Here is a 21,226-nt window from a genome sequence, read left to right on the forward strand (position 1 = left end):
TCATCTCGAGTTGGACACACAGTTGTACACACAACCCCTATGCAACGTCCCCTGGATCCAGCCACAAGACTGCCCCCCCCCCCCCGATCCCACCCCTAGTGTCGGCTGTAGTGTGGTTACATTCCCATCGTCCCAAGCGTAACATTCCATGATCATACCACTTTGTCTTAATACTGTCTGGTTTACTGTATATCACTGTACTTGAGACAGGTGTCTCTACTTCTACAGGTAGAACGCCCCTGGAACTGGTACTATTACTGCACATATCTTTCTCCTGTAGACTTGTACACTATGTACAACCCTTAGATTTACATAACATTGTTTCTATTTCTTATACAGCCCGTGTATGATATGGTTAAGTGAAGTTGGCATTGTAGAAAGACGGTATTGGAAGCCTGGGATAATTTTTGGCTTCTAATAACGCTGTGTGTAGGAAAGGGCCGTGTGCACTGAGGCAGCAGGCAGTATTTGTGTGTGTGTGTGTGTGTGTTTGTGTTCAAGTGTGTGTGTACTTCGCAATGTGTGTACAAGTCTGCTTTAGACTGGAGACCACTTAGGGTTTCTATATCTGGGACCTGATGTAAAAATGCTTAGGGGTCTTCTCTCCAATATGGTCTGGGTTTGTGTTCCAGGTGCCTTTTTTGATGAACAATCATTAGGCTCAGTAAAGTATAAGGACAACCGTTCTGTTCCCGGCATTGCCGTTTCTCTACTGTTCTCTCTGTTCTAGAACTGTGAACGTGTTCTAGAACTGTGAACGTGTTCTAGAACTGTGAACGTCTTAAGGTATCGCTGCCATGTTGCTGTCCCTGACTTTAAGCCTTTCATTCCACTTCTAAATGACTCTGGACTGATGCTTCTTTTGAAGGATAAATATTCCTCCTCTATGTGGGTGTGAGTTTGGGATGCGTTTAGGTGAATGTGTGCATGTTACTGCATAAACAGAACATGCACAATTTTGTGTGTTTGTGGGTCCACCTGTTTATTTTTTCACCTGTGGTGACGGTGTGAAAGTCAGTATGACTTCCTTCTCTTCATATCTATGCAGTGATCAAGTACAGTCACGGAATGTGGGGAACTCTTCAGACTACTATACTACCTATATGTGTGTGTCTGTATGTGTGTGTGTCTGTATGTGTATGTGTGTCTGTATGTATGTGTGTGTGACCGGAACATTCAGTCCCAGATGATTCTCCCAGCCTTATAGCACTTGGCAAAAGGCAATTCATCTTCTTTTGTAATATTTTCAAACGTGTGAATAAAAAAACCTAAAGGTCTCAAAGATGAAATAGACGTCTTGTGTTTCTTTAGCAAAAAAATTTGAGTTGTTCAGGGGTGACATCAGTCATCTGTTTTGTTTGTAAAAATTTGCTGTGGTTTATTTTCATTTTTACAAATGCATATTCAATTAGAGTTTGAAAAAAGAAATGTTATATAAATAAATACGATCTTGTAAATATTCTTTTGGCAAGTGAAAATATTTGAAATTGGGACACGTGAAATGTACAGCCACATACATCCCCTTTAAGAATTGTTTTGGACTCAAATGCAATCTTTAATGAGAAAAGCACAGTCGGTCAGTTACAAAAGCACCACATTTTACTAACATACTAAGTTCAGTTTGTGAAGCTGTTACAGTGCATTATGAAAGCAACAGAATATAAAAAGAATAAACTAACCCATAAAAATACCATAAAAATATACTGATATATGAACATAATATATTCACCCAACTTTCTTATGTCTTTGAGATACGTTGTGTTGTGTACCGTGGGTGGTGCATCAGAGATCTCTTGGTCTTACAGCATGACGTAGTAGATCATCAGACGTCTCCTGGTCTTACAGCATGACGTAGTAGATCATCAGATGTCTCCTGGTCTTACAGCATGACGTAGTAGATCATCAGACGTCTCCTGGTCTTACAGCATGACGTAGTAGATCATCAGACGTCTCCTGGTCTTACAGCATGACGTAGTAGATCATTGCCAGGAGCATTAGCCAGAACTGAAACACACCAGAAGATGATTAAGAATAACAATGTGACCATTATGTTTGCGTAAACGTGACTTTGTTATTCTATCATGTATTTAATGCGTTGTGTGTGTGAGAGAGGGCGTTTGTGACTGGGGCAGGCGTGACTCACTATGAACATAAGAACAGCAAAGCCGTACCAGCTGACAGCCCAGGTGTAGCGATTGAACACTGATTCGATATAATTGAAACAACCCTAGAAGAGAGGGAGAGACAGTTGGGTCCAAAGTGACATAAAGTTTCTATTTTTTAACCCTTGTGCTGCCTTCGGGTCACATGACCCAAAGGTTCACAACGAACCATCGTTGTGTTTACCCAATTTTACCCAATACAAAAACAAATAAATAGCATTTTCTTTTAACCTTCGCAATGTGGGGGGTCTGAGACAGCCCGACAGTTAAAAGAAAATTCCTCACTTTGTTTTTGTATGCGGTAAAGTTGTCGCAATACGACGGTGGGTAACAATGACTGATGGGTCAGAATGACCCGAAGATAACACAAGGGTTAAGCAAAGCAGGATAGTCTGGTTGCTTATCCCTGTGTTGGGAATGTCCTGTACAATGTGAATGTCAATTTATTTCTGTCTGGCTGCCTGATTATGTCGAGCTGGCTAACACACCTGGGTAAACATGACGCTGGCCTGGCCCACTTTGCAGGACTCCAAATCTACAATCTCGTAGTTATTCTTCCTCCGGCAGCAGTGAAGCGGCCATGGGTACGCCGTCCCAAATGTCTCCCTGAAGGTAGAGTTGTACTCTATCCAGTCCACCGGGCTGTCTGCACCACAACACTGGGCCTGATAAGGAGAGAGTGCAGAAAACTCGAGTAATCTTCAAGTAGATGTTTGAATCTGTCAATCTAATATTATAGGTCGGTATATTTAAATGTTATGAGCAAAATTCATGTGAAAGACCTCCCCATCTTTAGAACCTACAGAGGAATAGGACGGGATCTTTACTTCAACGCTTTGGCCTGAGGAGAATGTTTTGGCGAGACAAACGTAGACACCTGTTACCAACAACACAGCAGCTCCCATACTATCCTGTCTGAAAAAGGATAATTTTCTTTCCCATGAGAAAGAGTGACCCAACTGGTTTATCCAGCACATACACGCAAAAACACACTATTGTTCAGGTCAGGCCTGAACACAGCCTACTGCTTCTCCCAAGGGTGTGCATGTATGTGTGACGATCCACAAAAACCTCATACTGTGCCTAGCCTCTGTTAGTAGTGTATTAGGAATGTGTTATACTACGGCTAAGATTAAGTACAATACTATTCATTGGGAACACTCCTGCGATTTACTGTCTCTCTCTTTCTGTCCCCATCCCTTCCTCTCTTGTCCTACTCAGCATGCCAGATTATAAATTGATCTTTAGTACGCACCCAAACACACACACACACAAATACACACGTCTTTCATGAGTCGGTTCCAAGTTAGGGTGATTTCACTGCCGGCGTTGCCATCAGCAGCATAATACGTCAACATCTGTTTCTTCAGTAGGTTGCTGTTCCCAACCAGCTATGGGAATAGAAAACAGAAAGGGGTACGGTTAGATTACAGAGGAAATCTGACGGGATTTCTCTGATTTTCTTCCTCCTATTGGCCACTTTAAGAGGTTCACGGTTAGTCATTGCCCACTGAGGATTTTAAATTGGCCACCTAATGAAGTCTATGTTTTAATTATGTACAATGATAACAGTCCTGTAAATAAGCTTCAAAACAACTCAAAGTTCTGACTGCCTACTAAGCAATCTATGAGGTTCTAGAGCTGGTACCATTCCCCAAGCTACTAATGCAAGATACTCACATAGTCCCTGTGGGTGACTGCAGTGATGCAGGAAGCACACTCAAATATGAAGATGATCAGCATGAAGATGAGGTACTGAAAACCGACAAACACAGAACATCACTTTAGGATTATTAGGATCAGGATCATGGCTCTGTCTGACTGTTCATCTGTTTGTCTGCATCTGGGTTTGTTTGGCACCCTCTTTCTGTGTCCCTGTCTCTCTCTCTCATTTTCGCTGTTCCTCTGTCTGTGTGTCTCACCGTCAACATGAGTCCCTTGCTCCTTCTCTGGGCAGCCAGGGCTCCAAATATGCAAGTGCAGAAGAAGGCGAAGCCTGTGAAAATGGCAATCCAGGCACCGGCAAAAATGTCATCTTTCCCTGACCATTTGGCAAGCGGGTAGAGCCCGTAGCTATCCACAGCCACCCAGATAGCCAGTGCACACAACGCAAGACCTGCAGCCTGTGAAACAGAATAAAGGGTGATAATAATAATGTATGTTTAGGAAATGTCTTGTCTTATCTGTTGTGCCTGTGCACTTTATATGTTTCACTGTGGGAGAGTGGGAAACGTTCTATCGATTCCTTTTTATGTCTTGACGTGAAGGAATTGACAATAAAGCTACTTGATACGTGATACTTAATTTATGTTATTAGAGTGTCTTTGTTGGTTACTGTATTTAAAATTGGTGATGGTGGACAAACAATGGGTTCGGTATCAGGTTCTACATACAGCTGCAAACAAGTTCCCCAGGATGACTACAACCATGAGACAGGTGGATCCATGTTTGTCGGCCATGGTGTCTGTCAGAGAAGAGCAGAGACATATACAATTTCTGAGAGAAGATAAAGAATAACTGTTCCACTTAATAGAGACAGGTGAATATTTACATGCAGTGCGGAGAGGGGGAATGTAACAGTCAAGGGAGTGGTTGGCAGCTTCTTTTCACTCATACAGCACCTCAGCTAGTCTGACCTGTTCTTTAAATTGTTTCAGCCCAGGGTAAATTACTGACTAACTAAAATAAGACTTCATTTATAACAAAAACAATGGTACTGACTTAAATAAGATATTTTGTACAGCGTTTTCCACATTTTCATTGTCCACCACTCATTTCTCAATCTAAATAACATAATTATATTATGGATTGTTATTTTCTTACAACAATTATTATTATAGCACATTCCTGATAGTGTCCTAACGGTTCAACTTCCGTCAGCTTTTCTCTGTTTCTCGTTTGAAAACTATTTGTCACTTCACTCACAATTAAACATATTGCCTACCTGAGGTCAGTCCGGTAGTTTGCTTTGATTTTGGATGTCAACCCTTCGGTTGAGGCTTCAGTTGGTTCCTCGCATCAGGTTTGGCCGGGGTAGGGTGTAGTAGGCTTGAAAATTATTGACGTCATTGATGGGCATGTCTGAATAGTAATATTCTGTAGCGTTACAAAAAGTTTTTTCTGAAGTAGAAAGTACAGTTCGTTGGTCTTCAGATCAGTATGACTCGTGTAAAACACGTAGGCTTAAAATTGCTTGATGCCACAGTGCCCTGCCATATTTGTGATGTAGCCAACTAATGCAACAAGTGTCAGTCCTTCAATCAATGAGGAAAACCTTTTTTCAAAATATGTTTTAAACCTTTCGAAACTTGTTTTCACACACGACACCACACGAACGTTTCTGTTTTAAAATAATGCGTTTCATATGTGCTTATAGGAGCATTTATGTGCATGTGAGTTTTCAGTACTATGTGTGAACGTTCCATATGTGAATGCGTACCCATGTGTTTCATATGTGTTTGTAAGGACAGTCTGAATTATTTCCGAAACGGACCCTAATAGTTTTTTGCCTTGATATAGGTGGTTTACTAATGAACCTTAATACTGTACAGTTAGTTTGCTACACCCCGAACAGCCACTAGAAGTCGTGTATTCATACCTTTGCTTAACCCTTGTGCTGCCTTCGGGTCACATGACCCAAAGGTTCATAACGAACCATCGTTGTGTTTACCCAAAAACAAATAAAAATAATTTTCTTTTAACCTTTGCAATGTGGGGGGTCTGAGACAGCCCAAAGGTTAAAAGAAGGTTAAAAGAAATGCTTCACAAAGCATTTCCAACTTTGGTAAAGTTGTTGCAATACGACGGTGGGTCACAATGACTGATGGGTCAGAATGACCCGAAGATAACACAAGGGTTAAATTCCTCCTGTGTGAGTCTGTCACTGCAGCGTTGTAGTTCCTCAATTCGACAGCAGATAGAAGCATTGATCGTCTAAGTAAGTTGATTCAGGTAGGAGTTCCGTAGAAGATGGTACAGTGGCCCCCCTCCAGAATAAGAGTGTGCTGTACGTGCGGTACGTAACGTATAGCTACGTTTGGTGGTGGCACAATCCACTCTATGATCGGATTTAATTAGATATTTTCGCTGTTAATATTACAGTACAAGTACACAAGTTAAATGTTGTTATGACTTTCTGATCCTTCCTTATTTGTTTTTCAAGCTCCTTATTAAGAGCACTCACATTGTAATTCAACTATTTGTATATTGTATTTCTGCTGCTCCTCCATCTCCTTCAAAAGTGAAGTCTTGCTCTCCTGCTGGAGGTCCCCGTACTCTAGAAGTTTCGTCTTCATCTCGATCTTGTTTTTTAACCCGGTTATGGGCGAAGAAACACGAGGCAAGGGTGAAGTCAGCAGTGCTTCTTGCGAGAGAAGCGACTCAGCTTTAAAACTGAATAAAACCCACCTTAGGACAACAATGGCTGATGACAGGTTGTCACCTTGGAATTATCAGTGTTCAGTCAAGGAGGGCACGCTCCATCAACATGGATGCGTTTGTGAAACATTTTGCCAGTTCTCACCAGAACCGCAGAATAATGCCATTTTAAATCTACTAGGGAAAATGTGTGCGTTAGGCCGTCCCTCTGGTCATGGCTAATACCTCGACTGTGTACTAGCTAGTACACTAACATTCTAAAATGATAAATGATATAATAAATAATAACTGCACTGTGTACTAGCTAGTACACTGACATTCTCAAATTATAAATCCTAAGGGTTTCTTATCACACAGATTTAATTTGGTCTTGTTTAGGCCAATTCCAAAACTTTTCTTTGCTATTACTTAACATAATATATATGAACATAAATATTATACTGTAAATTTGTAATGTTGTTGGGCACCAAAGTTTTTTGTTTTTTGTCAAGTCCATTTCTGCTTGATAACTGTCATGTCAAATTGCAGTGTTTTTTTGGGTGTGTAAATTTACTTTGTTTTGTAAATAAACTATGCACTTTCTGTAACACAGAAATGCTATTATAAGTCCCTGGTGCTTGAGCTTCCAAAAAATATTTTGGATGTTCCAACACTTATAGACCCAGATTATATATATTCATGAAAACAGTGACCCAAACCACAAGGTTAGCTGTACACAACTGCGTGTGTGTGGCTGAGTGTGGCTCAGAGGTTAAGGGCGCTTGCTCAGTAACCGTAAGGTCATAGGTTCAAACCTCGTCAGGTAGTATCCTGGCTGTGTGTCCTCCATACTGGTGTGATCAGAGCAGGTGTTTCTAAGACCATAGTCATCTGTTTATACCACACCACACATCAACAGGAGCTGGAAAAGACCCAGACACCAGCAGAGGTGTTCTGGTCCAGCTAGTCTCCTACATTATCATTGACCTATGCACATTTTGCTCTTTCTTGTAAGTCGCTTTGGATAAAAGCGTCTGCTAAATGACTAAATGTAAATGAGCTGCTGTTCCGAGGTAGAGACACTGACTATTGTTAGTATGTTAAAGGATTCTAGTGAAGTTACCTTTTTGGACCACACCATCTGCTAAATTGAAGAACTATGGGTTATCACCTCTAATCAGCAATCATAGGATTTATTCATTCTACTTACAGTATATGCCAGATTAGGTTTGCATACTAACGTTCTGTCATGGTCTATGGACCCCCTGAAGTAGCCTTGGACACCCCTTGGCCACCCCAAACTGTAGTTCCGACACTGCTTCTTTCACATAATGGTACATTCTATTTCTATGGTAACACAAGATTCTGAATTCACACAATTTAAACAAGCAACAGGGTTCCAATGTGAAAAAAAAGATTATAGTTAAAAAGTTGTATTTGCTTACAAAAATATTTTATTATAAAGCAATGGCATTGTGAATGTCATGGTGATGAGAAAATGTGTTCAGTCAGTAATTATAACATATTCCAATAGCTTACCTTTCTGAATCAATTTTAGAGAATAGTTCACGTTGACAATAAGGTTACTAAACAATCAAATCAAATGTATTTGTATAGCCCTTTTTACACGCAAGCATGTCACAGAGGGCTTCACATATGCCCATAGAACTGCCCCTCAACCAACCTAAACCCTCAAGGAAGACAAGGAAAAACTCCCAAAAAACTCTCAACAGGAGAAAAAAATGGAAGAAACCTTGGGAGGAGAAATTCAGAGAAGGATCCCCTCCTCCAGAGACGGTTGGTGAGAGAGAGGAGCAGAACACAGGCTAAACATAGTCATACAGTGTCGATGGGTTTTTAAAACACCAAAATCCATTGTTCAACTTTATAGATGTAGGACAGGACCGGGAGACTCGCGACCAGGTCCAGCGTTGGCTGACCGACGACCAGGCAGGTGCTGACAACTCAAACCCCCCACACCACAAGGGATGTGTGTGGGGGGGGACAGAGAGAGGAGAGCAGGGATTAGAGAATGCCAGGAGCAGCTAACAGTTACAGTCATAATAGAATGAGATCCCCACCGGTCAAGTGTCGACTGGTGCAGCAATTTAACAGAGCAAAAAAGGGGAATTTGATGCAACCCCACACACCAAGACAGCGACAGCCCCCCTCATTTGGAACATGAAATCTGTTCCAGGGGAAGAGAACTCTAAAATAAGTTATACTTATAGAATAAGGATGGAAACAACCCGTCCCCCGTTGCCTCCAACTAGTAACATACTTACCTTTGTACCTTTACAATAAACTTATATTTTCCTATTTCCTGATTCTGATTTCTGTCAGTTCACTTCAAAGTTGAAGAAAGTAATTTTCTTCACGTGATCTTTTATTTTGAAAGGTTTGGAAGAAATGAACCGGAAACGAGATTCTCGATTGTGATTGGCTTTCGAACAGAGAAGGAAAACTGCTTTTAATGTTACATTACGAAGATCATTCACTTCCATGACTCATCATGACTTTGTCGGGTATTTAAACCACTAAAAAGGTAACAAGATGCTAACATACTCATGCAACTAGCTGCTTCGAGGCAACGGAGCGTAGAACCAGATTGTGTAGTTCAGTTTCTCTGTCATGATACTGCCAGTGCCTTATAAACCATCTAGACATTGCATTAGCTAACATTCGCGGTTACTTTGAATCGGTAGATGTCTGGTTAAACATGTCAGTGTGTTTTCTAAAAGCATGCGTGCGTGCTCGCTTTTTGAAAATGGCACCAGACCACTGACAGTCAGCCAGCCACTAGAGTTTGATATGAAGCTTAGACACATCCGGCCTGTGTTCTTTGAAACGTTGTTGAGCTGCATACCTACGACGAAAACTACCAGGTAGTGGCGCTATCGAGAGAAGGTTTTTCTGTGTTTTTAGACTCAACTATACATACTTCCCTGTTAAACCCGGCCCTGAGTTGGCCTCGGGGAGATAAACGGACTATAGATATTTCGAAGTAGGATCTGTAAGATGTTTCAACTCAAGACAGGGTGGAACGCTTGGGTGTTGATAAAGAAACTGCCTATCATGAGTCTACACCCAGCGTCCACACCCAAGGGTATAGGAAGCCACACTTTTCTCTCTTATATTCCCTTTCTGTGATTGTCTGAAACATAAAGGGTTTCTATTTCTCCAACGATTTATTTTTACAGTGGCCAGTTCCAGCCCAGAGCTTACCTGTGTTGTGCCCCAGAGTGGGGTGTGTGAGGGCTGAATGCAGAAGACAGTGGCTGTCCTGGGAGGGGGCATCGGGGGCCTGTCTGCCTGTTACAGTCTCTGCAAGAACCCGCTGGTCTCCAAGGTCAACTGCTCCTCTATCTGCTGTGTAACTTGGCTGTTTCTGTGACTATTACAGAACAACCTCCCCTGGTTTTTGTTTATGGATGCATTTTTGTTTGTGTATGTGTTTGTTTGTGCAGATAGTTCTGGTGGAAGGAGATGGCAGGGTGGGGGGATGGCTGAATTCTACCCGGAGAGAGGATGGAGCAGTGTTTGAGCATGGACCCAGAGGCATAAGACCGGCTGGAGCCGTGGGCCGGAACACCCTCAACATGGTGGGTTATGGGCGGAAATAGTTTCACATTCGAATTGCGATTCAGTCTTCTAGCGATTCAAATTGATTCACAATTATTCAAAAAAAAAAAATTGTTGTATTTTTCATAAAATCTTGGAAAAATATTGAATCGATTTTTAATCGAATTGTGACCCTAAGAATCGATTCGAATCGTGAGGGACCAAAAGATTCCCACCCCTAGTAGGCGTGCTGGCAAGCGTTTCTTTTTATTGTATTGTAACTATGTGTATTTCTGTCTGTATGGATTTATTTGTGTTCAAGGTGGAAGAATTGGGCCTAGAAAGTGAGGTACTTCCTATCACATATGACCACATAGCCTCTAAGAACCGCTACCTGTATGTTCGAGGACGGCTACACAAGATGCCCTCCGGCCTGGGGTGAGGAGGAGTAGTAGAGACAGAAACATCAGCCACCAGGAGCTTCAAGCTGCTTATTGTGTTATCTTAATGTGATCTTTTGTAATATTTAGTAGCATGCAGTATTGATGTCATCATCGGCAAAGTATTGTGTAGTCCACTGACATAACTCTCGAGTTTATCTAGCCTTTACTACTTTTCTCTCTCTTCCCCCACCCCCCTCCCTCTTTGAAGCGGAGTGATGCGTACGGTCCCGCCATTTTCTCGTCCCTTGGTCCAGAGTATTCTGAAGGAGATCCTTGTCAGCAGAGGACAAGAGGACGATGAGTCTGTTCACTCTTTTGTCTCCCGACGCCTGGGATCTGAGGTGAGGCAGGTGTAAGTGCTGTGACAGGAGAGAGACAGGTAGACAAGACTATGAGGTCACTGCGACTAGAATTCAGCAGCACGGCTATAATTGGCTATAATCGGCTAGACCTGTCTAGGTTTATAGTGAGATGGGTAGACAGGCTTGGAGTTGAGACAAGTGTTTGAACAGTGTTGAATTAAAGAAAGTTTTTCACCAGATCAAATCAAATTTATTTGTATAGCCCTTTTTACACGCAAGCATGTCACAGAGGGCTTCACATATGCCCATAGAACTGCCCCTCAACCAACCTAAACCCTCAAGGAAGACAAGGAAAAACTCCCCAAAAAAACTCTCAACAGGAGAAAAAATGGAAGAAACCTTGGGAGGAGCAATTCAGAGAGGGATCCCCTCCTCCAGAGACGGTTGGTGAGAGAGAGGAGCAGAACACAGGCTAAACATAGTCATACAGTGTTGATGGGTTTTTAAAACACAAAAATCCATTATTCAACTTTATAGATGTAGGACAGGACCGGGAGACTCGCGATCAGGTCCAGCGTTGGCTGACCGACGACCAGGCAGGTGCTGACAACTCAAACCCCCCACACCACAAGGGATGTGTGTGGGGGGGACAGAGAGAGGAGAGCAGGGATTAGAGAATGCCAGGAGCAGCTAACAGTTACAGTCATAATAGAATGAGATCCCCACCGGTCAAGTGTGGACTGGTGCAGCAATTTAACAGAGCAAAAAAGGGGAATTTGATGCAACCCCACACACCAAGACAGTGACAGCCCCCCTCATTTGGAACATGAAATCTGTTCCAGGGGAAGAGAACTCTAAAATAAGTTATACTTAAAGAATAAGGATGGAAACAACCCGTCCCCCGTTGCCTCCACCTAGTAACATACTTACCTTTAACAGTCGTAGAATTGACTAAACAATAACGTTTTTAACCTAATTTTAAATGTCGAAACAGTATCAGACTCCTTAATTGAGACGGGTAATTTGTTCCAGAGAAGAGGTGCTCTATATGAGAACGCCCTACCTCCAGCTGTTTTTTTCTTAATTTTGGGAACCACCAGATAGCCGGCATCTTGAGATCTAAGTGTCCTTGCGGGGCAATAGGGTGCAAGGAGACCGGAGAGGTACAGTGGTGCCAATCCATGCAGAGATTTGTAGGTTAGTAGTAGAACTTTGAAGTCAGCTCTGGCTTGGATAGGGAGCCAGTGTAGAGAGACAAGAGTAGATGTTATGTGATCAAACCTTCTTGTTCTGGTCAATAGTCTAGCAGCAGCATTTTGCACCCGCTGTAAATTTTTTAGGTGGGTAATTGGGAGGCCAGAGAACAACACATTGCAATAGTCCAATCGGGACGTAACAAATGCATGTATTAGTTTTTCGGCATCATCCTTTGAGAGAAATTTTCGTATTTTGGCAATATTACGTAGATGGAAAAATGCAGTTCTGGTAATTTGCTTAATATGGTACTCAAACGAAAGGTCTGGGTCCATTGTGACTCCTAAATTTTTTACTAGTTGGCTTTGAGAGACTTTGACGCCGTCTAGGTCTAAGGTCAGATTGGAAAAATTATTTCTATATTTTTAAGGACCGAAAATTTGAACCTCGGTTTTATCCGAATTTAGAAGAAGGAAATTTGCAGTCATCCAAGCTCTCAACCTAGAAACACATTTTTCCATAGCATGTGGAAATTCTCCAGACTTTATAGACATATATAGCTGAGTATCATCTGCATAACAGTGAAAATTTACCCCAGAGCTTCTAATTATGTTTCCTAAAGGCAGCATATAGAGAGAAAATAACAGAGGGTCTAGAACTGAACCCTGTGGTACTCTACGGTATTTTACAGTGGAGCTCCTGGATGAGCAGCCATCATAGTGGACATATTGTGATCTATCGGATAGATACGATCTAAACCACTGAAGTGACGTACCAGAAATCCCAACATAGTTCTCCATACGTTCCAAGAGGATCTCATGATCCACCGTGTCAAAAGCTGCACTTAGGTCTAGAAGAACCAGGACAGAGAAAGAACCCGCGTCAGAGGCTAACAGTAGATCATTGACTACCTTGGCTAATGCGAGAGTCAGGTGGCTGAGCGGTGAGGGAATCGGGCTAGTAATCCGAAGGTTGCCAGTTCGATTCCCGGTCATGCCAACTGACGTTGTGTCCTTGGGCAAGGCACTTCACCCTACTTGCCTCGGGGGAATGTCCCTGTACTTACTGTAAGTCGCTCTGGATAAGAGCGTCTGCTAAATGACTAAATGTAAATGTAATGTAATGCAGTTTCAGTGCTGTGGTGGAGACGAAATCCAGACTGGAGAGGTTCATAAAGCTGATTTGAGGAGAGGTGCTCAGTGAGCTGTTGTGCCACAGCCTTCTCTAAAATTTTGGAGATAAATGGCAAATTTGAAATTGGCCTGTAGTTGCTAAGACAACCTGGATCCAGGTTTGGTTTTTTAAGAAGGGGCTTAATAATAGCTTGTTTGAAATCGGATAAGATGGGTATGAATATCTTATCAAACCATTCAGCGCTGCGTCAATGTTTTTGTCTGCAGCTTGCGGACATTGCCATTGACAGTCTGTGTCGGGGAGTGTTCGCGGGTGACTGCCGTAAGCTGAGCGTGCGTTCCTGTCTTCCTCCCCTGTACAACGCAGAGAAAGCCAGAGGTTCCATTGTGCTGGGAATGGTGCTGGGCTCAGGTAAGAAACTAGTACTGCAAACTAACCAATCATAGTCAAAGATTTTCGACACATGACACGCATTCAACGTTTCTTTTATAGGCTTGAACAGGCTTGTGTGTTGTGGTGTTACGTGTATAACTGTAGAAGTGCGATGGTATAACCAGTGAGGCCCCCCTACAGGCGTTGGCCCAGAAGTACTCCCCTCCGCACTCGCCCAGCGGGCCTCCAAAGAGAATTGGGCCCAGTGGTCCCTGAGAACGGGGCTCCAGATGCTACCTGAGGCCCTGCAGGACAGGCTCATCCAGGGGGGGCGGTTCACACTGCACAGACACAGCCCAGTAAAGGGGCTGCAACGTGATGCCACGGGCTGGGAGGTGAGAGTGGGGGAGTGGTAAGGGACGATTGGAATGAAAGCTAGTAATTCAGAGAGGTTTTGAAAAGTAGTTGACATTATGTTTCGTGTAGATTAAGTTGGAGGATGGGACCATCAAGGCTGATCACATCATCGCTGCTCTTCCAGCAAAAGGTTTGAGACTCACCTTTCAAACAGCAGATGTTTACTTATATCACCATATGCATAATGTAATTTGTCTCTGTGAGCAGCCCTTGCCTCAGTGCTGCCCCCTGCTGCACACACACTGGCAGAGCAGCTACGGGAGATTACCTCAGTGACGGTTGCCGTGGTGAACCTGGAGTACGAGGGTTGCGTCCTGCCTGTGATGGTGAGTGTGAAAGGGAACTGTGTGTGTGTGTGGGGAGGTCTGTTTGTGTAATATACTTGTTGGTCTCGTGCCTATAGGGTTTTGGCCATCTGGTTCCATCATCAGAAGACAGGGGGCTGCTGGGAGTGGTGTACGATTCAGTTCCTTTCCCTCAACACAACCGGTCTGGAGGAGAATCAACAAGGCTGACGGTGAGACAGATAGATACATACACAAACACACTATGTGCACATAGTCAAATGTCAGTGAGATATATTCACTGGAAAGTATGGTTAGAGTAGGCCTATGTATAGTTCACTTGTTATTCTGTACTGTGTGTTAGTCTATCCTGCTACTCAGAGAACTAGAGAAGCATACCCCAAGGTAAATATTCTAGGCCATGAGTAATTTGTGCTTTCAACTCTTAAGATGAGAAAATCTGTCCAAACTGGATACAACATATCCATATTCACATAGGCCTGAAGGATACAGTAACATGTGACTTATATCTAACTAAAATCTTTAAATAATTAACATTTTCCTCAAGCATGTTTTATTTACTGACCAGATGCCCGAGGCTGTTTGCATTAAACATTACTAGACTGCACCAGCTAAAAGACAAATTGCCAAACTCAGCAACACACTAAGACCCATGTTTCCCTAGCAGGAAGTCAAGGTTAAATCTTGAAGCTAAACAGCCTGTTTTAAAGAATTGGATCACTACATACACTTCTGTTCTTTTTCAATTCACTTAGGTGATGATGGGTGGGGCCTGGTTCCAGGAAGTGTTTGGCAGTCCAGAGGATGTGACAGAGTATCATCTCCTAGATAAAGCCACTCAGGCAGTCCGCTCACACTTGGGTATAACTGCAGCACCCATCTACAGCAAGGTGGCTCTACAGAAGGTGAGAGTATCTATATGTTAGGGTCAAAAACATACAGGAGGCTCAACAAACCTTTGCCATCAACAAATCATCCCCTTGCTGTCCTCCACCCATGTATCACTGCTCATGTTATAGTTGGCAGTTTATAGTTGGTATATGCATATGCCTTTATAGAACTACATGGACTGGACCAATGACAATGTGGTTGTAAACTGTCATCTGTCTCCTCCAGGACTGTATTCCTCAGTATCATCTGGGCCACTGGAAACTAATAGGTATGATGGCCAGATCTCTAGAAGTGTAGTTGTGGTTTGACTGCTATCAATTAGAAATGTTTTTTGTGCTCTAATATAACCAAGTGAGTCTGATACGGCTTTTGGGTGTTTCTTATTGGTCTATATGTTTACAGAGAACATGAGGAGGTACCTTACAGAGCAGAACCTCCCTCTTACGCTGACTGGCTCATCCTACGATGGCGTCTCTGTCAATGATGTCATCTTTAGTGGACGGACGGCAGCAGAGGGGCTTGTGGGTAAAGTTTAATCTCCCACAATTTGGAAGCAGGACATCATGTTGGAAAGAGAATGCTGGATGACAATGACATCCTAACATACACCTGTCTAATCCCAGGCTGTTTCGAATAGTTGCCTAATGTACCTTCCACTGCAAACTCATCAAGGATTGATTGATTGAGCTCCACAGTTATGAATATTGACCTATGTTTCATCATTGTGAATCATGTGATCTAACAGTCATTGTGCCTTCTAACATGTATCTCCACCCTATCTGGATGTATACCGAAATGTCTAATCAAGGAGGTGTAGCTCTGTTAGTAAGTCCACAGACTGATCAGAAGCTGATTTTATGTATTTTGATGTCATCACCATGGTGACTGAACAAAGTATAATGCAAAGTTATTTATAAATTTAAATAATTTATTGAACAAGGACTGTGTTGTATTTTTCTACCCTGTTGATAAGCAATAAAAGTATGGCTTGAGGACCTGTGTGGTGGTGTGGACTCATTGGCTGGTGATGGGAACATTCTCAGGGAACATTCTCAGAGGTTTTCTTCAAACGATATTGCATTTTCTTTTGCCATCTGGAGGGAAGGCTCATGAAATCATTTTTAAATGTGTGGAAATTAAAAAACAATCAACTGAACATTGAACTGTTTTCCAGCATTTAATTCAGATTCCTTTTCAGGAGGTCTAATAAACTTAAAAGTAGCAGGCCTATTATCTTGAAAGATGAAAAAGAAAAAACACATTGAACAAAAACAGATTCTCAGCTCTGTCAATGTACAGAGATGCACAGCAATCTGACAGAACTAGTCCAGAAGTATTTACATTTTGTAGCCTAGGCAGGTTTTCTGTAACATGACTCGCCAGATGTTTTTTTTATTACACACATCTTCTTTCTTTCCCATCTCCATCCTGCTTCCAACCTCCTCAAAAATAGATAAATCGTTAACACAGAACCTCCTCGTCCCTAAAGACAGATTCTTTCTTTAATGTCTTGTCATTCTCATTTTCCCAACACCCTCACCCCCCACATCCCCTACCCAACACCCAGCCCCTTAAACGATTCCCACTCGTTGCTAATGGCCCCTAATCATATATTTTCTCTCTCTTCCTCCACTCTTTATTTCATATCTATCGTTCAGAGGCCGCGAGCGACTGACAAACAGATTAACAGAAGATAAGGACTACTTGATGTTTCCATGGATGTTCATAAGAACAGGACATGATGGACCTTTTCAATTAGGTCCTGCACATCACCCATTCACCCTACACGTCTCTCTATCTCTATCACATCACCTCTCTTCTTGCTTCTCACACACACACACACACACACACACACACTACCCACAGCAGATGAGCTAGCTGGTGGTACGAAGCCATTTCCTATCCATCTCTGCAGTCTACTAAAATATGAGCTGATGTATTGCAATCTGTTTGGTCTAGGTAATTGGAGTGAGACAGGTAATTGTGACTCCTGGGCGTGGACCCCCTCTCTCTCCAAGCCACCCTCCCTCATTCCCCCTAACACTCGCTGATGGGAGATAAGGCGGATGTTTGTGTTGCTGATTTTTCTGTGCCACTGCCACTGCCGACCAAAAGCAGACTGTTTATACCCTAGTACACACGTACACACACAGTCAGGTGGAGGGGATTTTTTCCCCTCAAATTTCATTTCACACAGGATTCTCTCTCTGGATACTGTAGCATTCCCCGCATGACACTTTACCAACCAGCAGGGAACATAGGAACATCATACAGCCTCTTCTAATTTTGATCAGATAAGATTGTTTTTACACAGTTGAAGTATTGCTGTTGAACTCTGTCCCTAACATCCCTTATCCACTGCTGACAGTTCCCATATCAGGCAGGGAGCAGCTGATTGAAGTCATTGTGGATATTTCTGAAAGGGCTCAGAGGAGTTGAGCTTGGCTATGTTTGTGTGCGTAACATGTAGATGTCCAAATATACAGTATGTGTAGACTCTGGTATACCCAAATCTCTGAAATGAAATAGGGATTACAAACAAATATGAAATATATGATTTGTGAATTATAGCAATTTCAAAGCAAGTGTGTGAATATGTGTTCAGGTATGTGCATTTACGTGAGTCAAACATGCATGTCATGGGCTCTAGGGCATACTGTGTGGAGGTTCATTCAGAATGCGTGTGTGTTGTCAGTGTTTCTAAGCGCTTGCGGGTGTCACTGGAGGAAAGGAGTGAGATGGGGAGAAGAGGGGACTGATTTCTTTGCCCCTATTGACAAATCATGAATAGTGTGTGGCAGTGTTGTGCAGTAAACATACATGTGTGTTGGGCTGTAATCAGCTCTCTGCGTGTGACAGTATTCTTCTTAGCATAACTCCCTCCTTTGTTGTCACTCAGTGATTGCGGGTTGAAAAGCCATGAAGTTATGAATATAAATGGCAGTTTCTTGTTTTTATATAATGACCTCATCTCCATCACTTCAGTTATTCTGGCTCAATATACCTGTCTTTTTTTTCCATCTGAGCTCCGAAAGGAGTGGGTCAGCGATTGCATTGGGGGCAATCAGGAGAAGGTTAGGGATTGGAGAGGTATAGAACGGAATTACGGTGAGAAATGGAGGATGAGGAGTCACTTTCAATGGGGAGGATTTACGATGCAAAGATTTACAGTGTATAAAAAACAATCTGCGAAATCAGTTGACTGTTTCTTGTACTTGTTTTCAGATAACATGTTATTGTCACTGTACTCATGGCCAGGCAGTTTTATTACTCACTAGTTTATTTATGCTGACATGACGAAGGTACCTTAATTTATCCACTTGTTGAGTGCTGCCAACTCATTAAAGCCCCATGACCTCTCCGACTTTACATCTACTGAGATCCCTGTGGTTATTCTCTCTGTTTCTTTGTTTTCAGAAGATGAGCATGACATTTTGGGAATGGAGAGCAAACAGATGCCGAGTTATGTTTAGGTTTGAATGAAGGACAGAGAGCGAGAGGACACAAGGTGGGGGAGGTGACAAACTGCAAGAGGAAGAGTGCAGTAACTGAGTGGAATATAACAGCCCTCTACTGTTCCACCGTCATTCTGAAACCACTGATGCTGAAACACAACAAACAGACTGAATAGGGAGGCATACCTGGCCTTGGGAGAGAGAGAGAAATGGAGGGTACCAGGCTTGAGGTGCTTGTTGTATTCCTATCATGTCGAATTAGAAGCGGGAAGGTAAAGGGGATGAGAGAGAAAATGTTAAGGTTGTATGGGTTGTCATGGAAGCAGCAGTTTCTGTGGTTTGCATCTCAGCAGATTGTCTCTGGTAGGTTGGTCGTCTGTCAGTTGTATTTATTTCATGGCTTTCTGTCATACTTCATTTATCTCGGTTTACATTTCCTTTTCTCTCGCTCACTCTCTCTCCTCCCTCTCCTCCTCCTCTAATCTCTCCTGTGCATTGCCCCATCCTGCCCTTCCTCTCCTCTTTTCATCTCTCTCTTCAATTCTCTATTTATTCCTCTGTCCTCCTCTCCTTTCCCTACGGTTGGTCTGTCTGGATATCCTTTCAATGCTGCAATTCCTCTGTACTTTAATATGTGCGTACACAACCACCCCCTCATCCCTCTACCCCCCCCTTCCCACACACACACACACACACACACACACACACACACACACACACACACATACATACGCTGACAAACTGTATTCCTGTTCATTAACCCGGACTGAAGAAAAGGTTTCTAATGATCTCATGAATACCTTTCACACAACCTTTAAATATATCAACCACTTAGATTGGAAGTACAGGGGAGGAGGGATAGGTGGAAAAAGGTCATGAAGGATGGGTAAAAAGAAAAATGACAAGAAGGAGGAGGGGTAGGAGGGGTGTGTGGAGACATGAAGAATTCTGTCCACGGGGACAGTGGAAGACTAGAGGAAAATTGTCTTTTTGCAGAGACTCATAGCTATATGATGTCAAAGACTGTGTGTGTGTGTGTGTGTGTGTGTGTGTGTGTGTGTGTGTGTGTGTGTGTGTGTGTGTGTGTGTGTGAATCTCAGGTCATCATCCAATAAAATGTGTTCTTCATTAAGACGCTAAAATTAAATTAATCCCTCACTTTCTCTGTCACCTCCTTACCAGCTTCTCATCTTACTTCACTTTCCTCACAATGTTACCCTCTATTAGTCTTCTCTTGTACCCGCTTTCCTCCTCGTATATCTTCTACTCGTCTTTTTAGCTTATCAGTCACCAATTTTTCCTGAGGGCTCAGTGTGTTATAGACTAATTGACCACATTTACACATTCTCCACTCACATGCCGAGCGGTGGTTATTATCTGAAGCACAGTGACATAGAACAATACCTCAGTAATATCTGCCTCTCTGGCTCAGTGGAGAAAGGTAGTTGGAGTAATGGTTCTTATGTATTTACGTATTGTTGACGTCAAATGAAAAGCCTCTCAAAGGACTGTTGTGCGTGTGTGTTTTAGTATTTCTAACTCGTCTCTTTAATGATGAGTATTGAAACACTGAAAAGTGAAAGACTGAAACCTGAACACAGATGTTGGGAAAGGAGCAATAATGTAACAGAACCTTAATGTTCTGTTGCTGGGAAAAATAGACATTGTCAGAGCTCTTAGAGGAAGGCCTGTACTGTGTAAATGTGAAGAAGTCGCAGCCCAGTGAAAGTCCTGCTGTGGGAGTCTCTGTTAAGGGACACTATTTGTTGTAAAATCGCTATTTACTATTTACTCAGATGCTCCCCTTTAGGGGGTAAAAACGCTGATGGTTGAGAAGGAGGAGAGAGTTTGTTTGTGTACCTGTCTGAGAGTCACTGGAGCAGAGAGAGCTAGGGAGGGGAATAAAAAAAAGAAAACGACCTTGGTCAGTCAGTGGAAAAGAGGGACTCCGTTTCGATGGTTTGTCTAAAGAATATCTTGAAGTGTCCTTTAATATCGGGTTTTCATACACTTATTACTGTGAGACTGTTTTCTTCTGCCCGTTAGGGAATGTTCCTCAGGGTACAGACATCATCCTCTTTTTTGTCACCTGATTCCCTTGATGCTCATTAACTCCCAGTCAAATCATCCCATGTCTCTGTTTGTCTGTTTGGCACCCTCCTCCCCTTACCCCCCAACCCCTTTTCATTATCTGTATTAATACCATCCCACCTTCTTTCTCTACCTCATCCCTCCTTTCTGTTTATACCATGCTGTCCTCTATATGAATACCTCCATCCCTCACTATGCACGCCCCTCTTTTGTATCCATTCCTTCAGTTAGGTTTAGAAGCTACAGAGGAACCCCCAGTACACATACAGTACATACACACACACACACACTCATACACACACACAGCTAGTCGCCCTGGGGAATAGTGAGATGAGAATAGAGATAATGACCACATAGACATTCCCTAGGAGGATTATGGTCTCTTACCTTCGAGACAACCCCCCTCCCCCCCCTTCCCCCCTCTCCCCCCCACCACCCTACCACCCCACCACCACTACCTACCTGAGGTGGTGTATAGACCCAGCCTTAATCAGTGGAGTCCTTCAATGTAATCTCATCCCTCAAGGCTTACTGGAGTTCAGT

The 21,226-nt window shown here is 42.8% G+C and overlaps 2 protein-coding genes and 1 non-coding gene across 4 annotated transcripts; 2 read left to right on the forward strand and 1 right to left on the reverse strand.

The window, feature by feature from the left end:
* Positions 1-1,377: 1,377 nt before the first annotated feature.
* Positions 1,378-5,264, reverse strand: upk1a (uroplakin 1a). The gene is made up of 8 exons (XM_062465546.1): positions 5,107-5,264; positions 4,556-4,626; positions 4,085-4,285; positions 3,843-3,917; positions 3,446-3,553; positions 2,651-2,827; positions 2,144-2,227; positions 1,378-2,004 (listed from the first exon to the last, which is right to left on the reverse strand). The coding sequence occupies exons 2-8, from the start codon at positions 4,619-4,621 to the stop codon at positions 1,960-1,962; spliced, it is 756 nt and encodes a 251-aa protein (XP_062321530.1). The 5' UTR covers positions 4,622-4,626; positions 5,107-5,264; the 3' UTR covers positions 1,378-1,959.
* A 2,105-nt stretch (positions 5,265-7,369) lies between these two features.
* Positions 7,370-7,497, forward strand: LOC134024266 (small nucleolar RNA SNORA11). The gene has a single exon (XR_009930872.1). It is a non-coding gene; the product is annotated as a small nucleolar RNA SNORA11 (small nucleolar RNA).
* A 1,429-nt stretch (positions 7,498-8,926) lies between these two features.
* ppox (protoporphyrinogen oxidase) lies at positions 8,927-16,870 on the forward strand. Of its 2 annotated transcripts, none has more exons than XM_062465547.1 (14): positions 8,927-9,055; positions 9,704-9,867; positions 9,986-10,120; positions 10,402-10,517; positions 10,731-10,863; positions 13,419-13,563; positions 13,726-13,919; positions 14,011-14,071; positions 14,149-14,267; positions 14,345-14,458; positions 15,002-15,151; positions 15,363-15,405; positions 15,540-15,662; positions 16,796-16,870. In XM_062465547.1, the coding sequence occupies exons 2-14, from the start codon at positions 9,781-9,783 to the stop codon at positions 16,810-16,812; spliced, it is 1,437 nt and encodes a 478-aa protein (XP_062321531.1). In that variant the 5' UTR covers positions 8,927-9,055; positions 9,704-9,780; the 3' UTR covers positions 16,813-16,870. The 2 variants fall into 2 exon arrangements, with proteins under 2 accessions (XP_062321531.1, XP_062321532.1); XM_062465548.1 differs by having other exon boundaries at positions 9,003-9,063; positions 9,726-9,867.
* Positions 16,871-21,226: the final 4,356 nt, after the last annotated feature.

Source organism: Osmerus eperlanus, chromosome 7, assembly GCF_963692335.1.
Source record: "Osmerus eperlanus chromosome 7, fOsmEpe2.1, whole genome shotgun sequence".
NCBI lineage: Eukaryota > Metazoa > Chordata > Actinopteri > Osmeriformes > Osmeridae > Osmerus > Osmerus eperlanus.

Bases quoted from the DNA above. Each gene is read 5' to 3' on its own strand.
- upk1a (XM_062465546.1), bottom strand. From the start codon at position 4,621: ATGGCCGACAAACATGGATCCACCTGTCTCATGGTTGTAGTCATCCTG. The intron at 3,918-4,084 runs GTGAGACACACA...GTCGGTTTTCAG, and splicing joins GCAAGGGACTCATGTTGACG to TACCTCATCTTCATGCTGAT. The intron at 2,005-2,143 runs GTGAGTCACGCC...GGTGTGTTTCAG, and splicing joins TTGCTGTTCTTATGTTCATA to TTCTGGCTAATGCTCCTGGC.
- ppox (XM_062465547.1), top strand. From the start codon at position 9,781: ATGCAGAAGACAGTGGCTGTCCTGGGAGGGGGCATCGGGGGCCTGTCT. The intron at 10,121-10,401 runs GTGGGTTATGGG...TTTGTGTTCAAG, and splicing joins GCCGGAACACCCTCAACATG to GTGGAAGAATTGGGCCTAGA. The intron at 14,268-14,344 runs GTGAGTGTGAAA...TCGTGCCTATAG, and splicing joins GTTGCGTCCTGCCTGTGATG to GGTTTTGGCCATCTGGTTCC.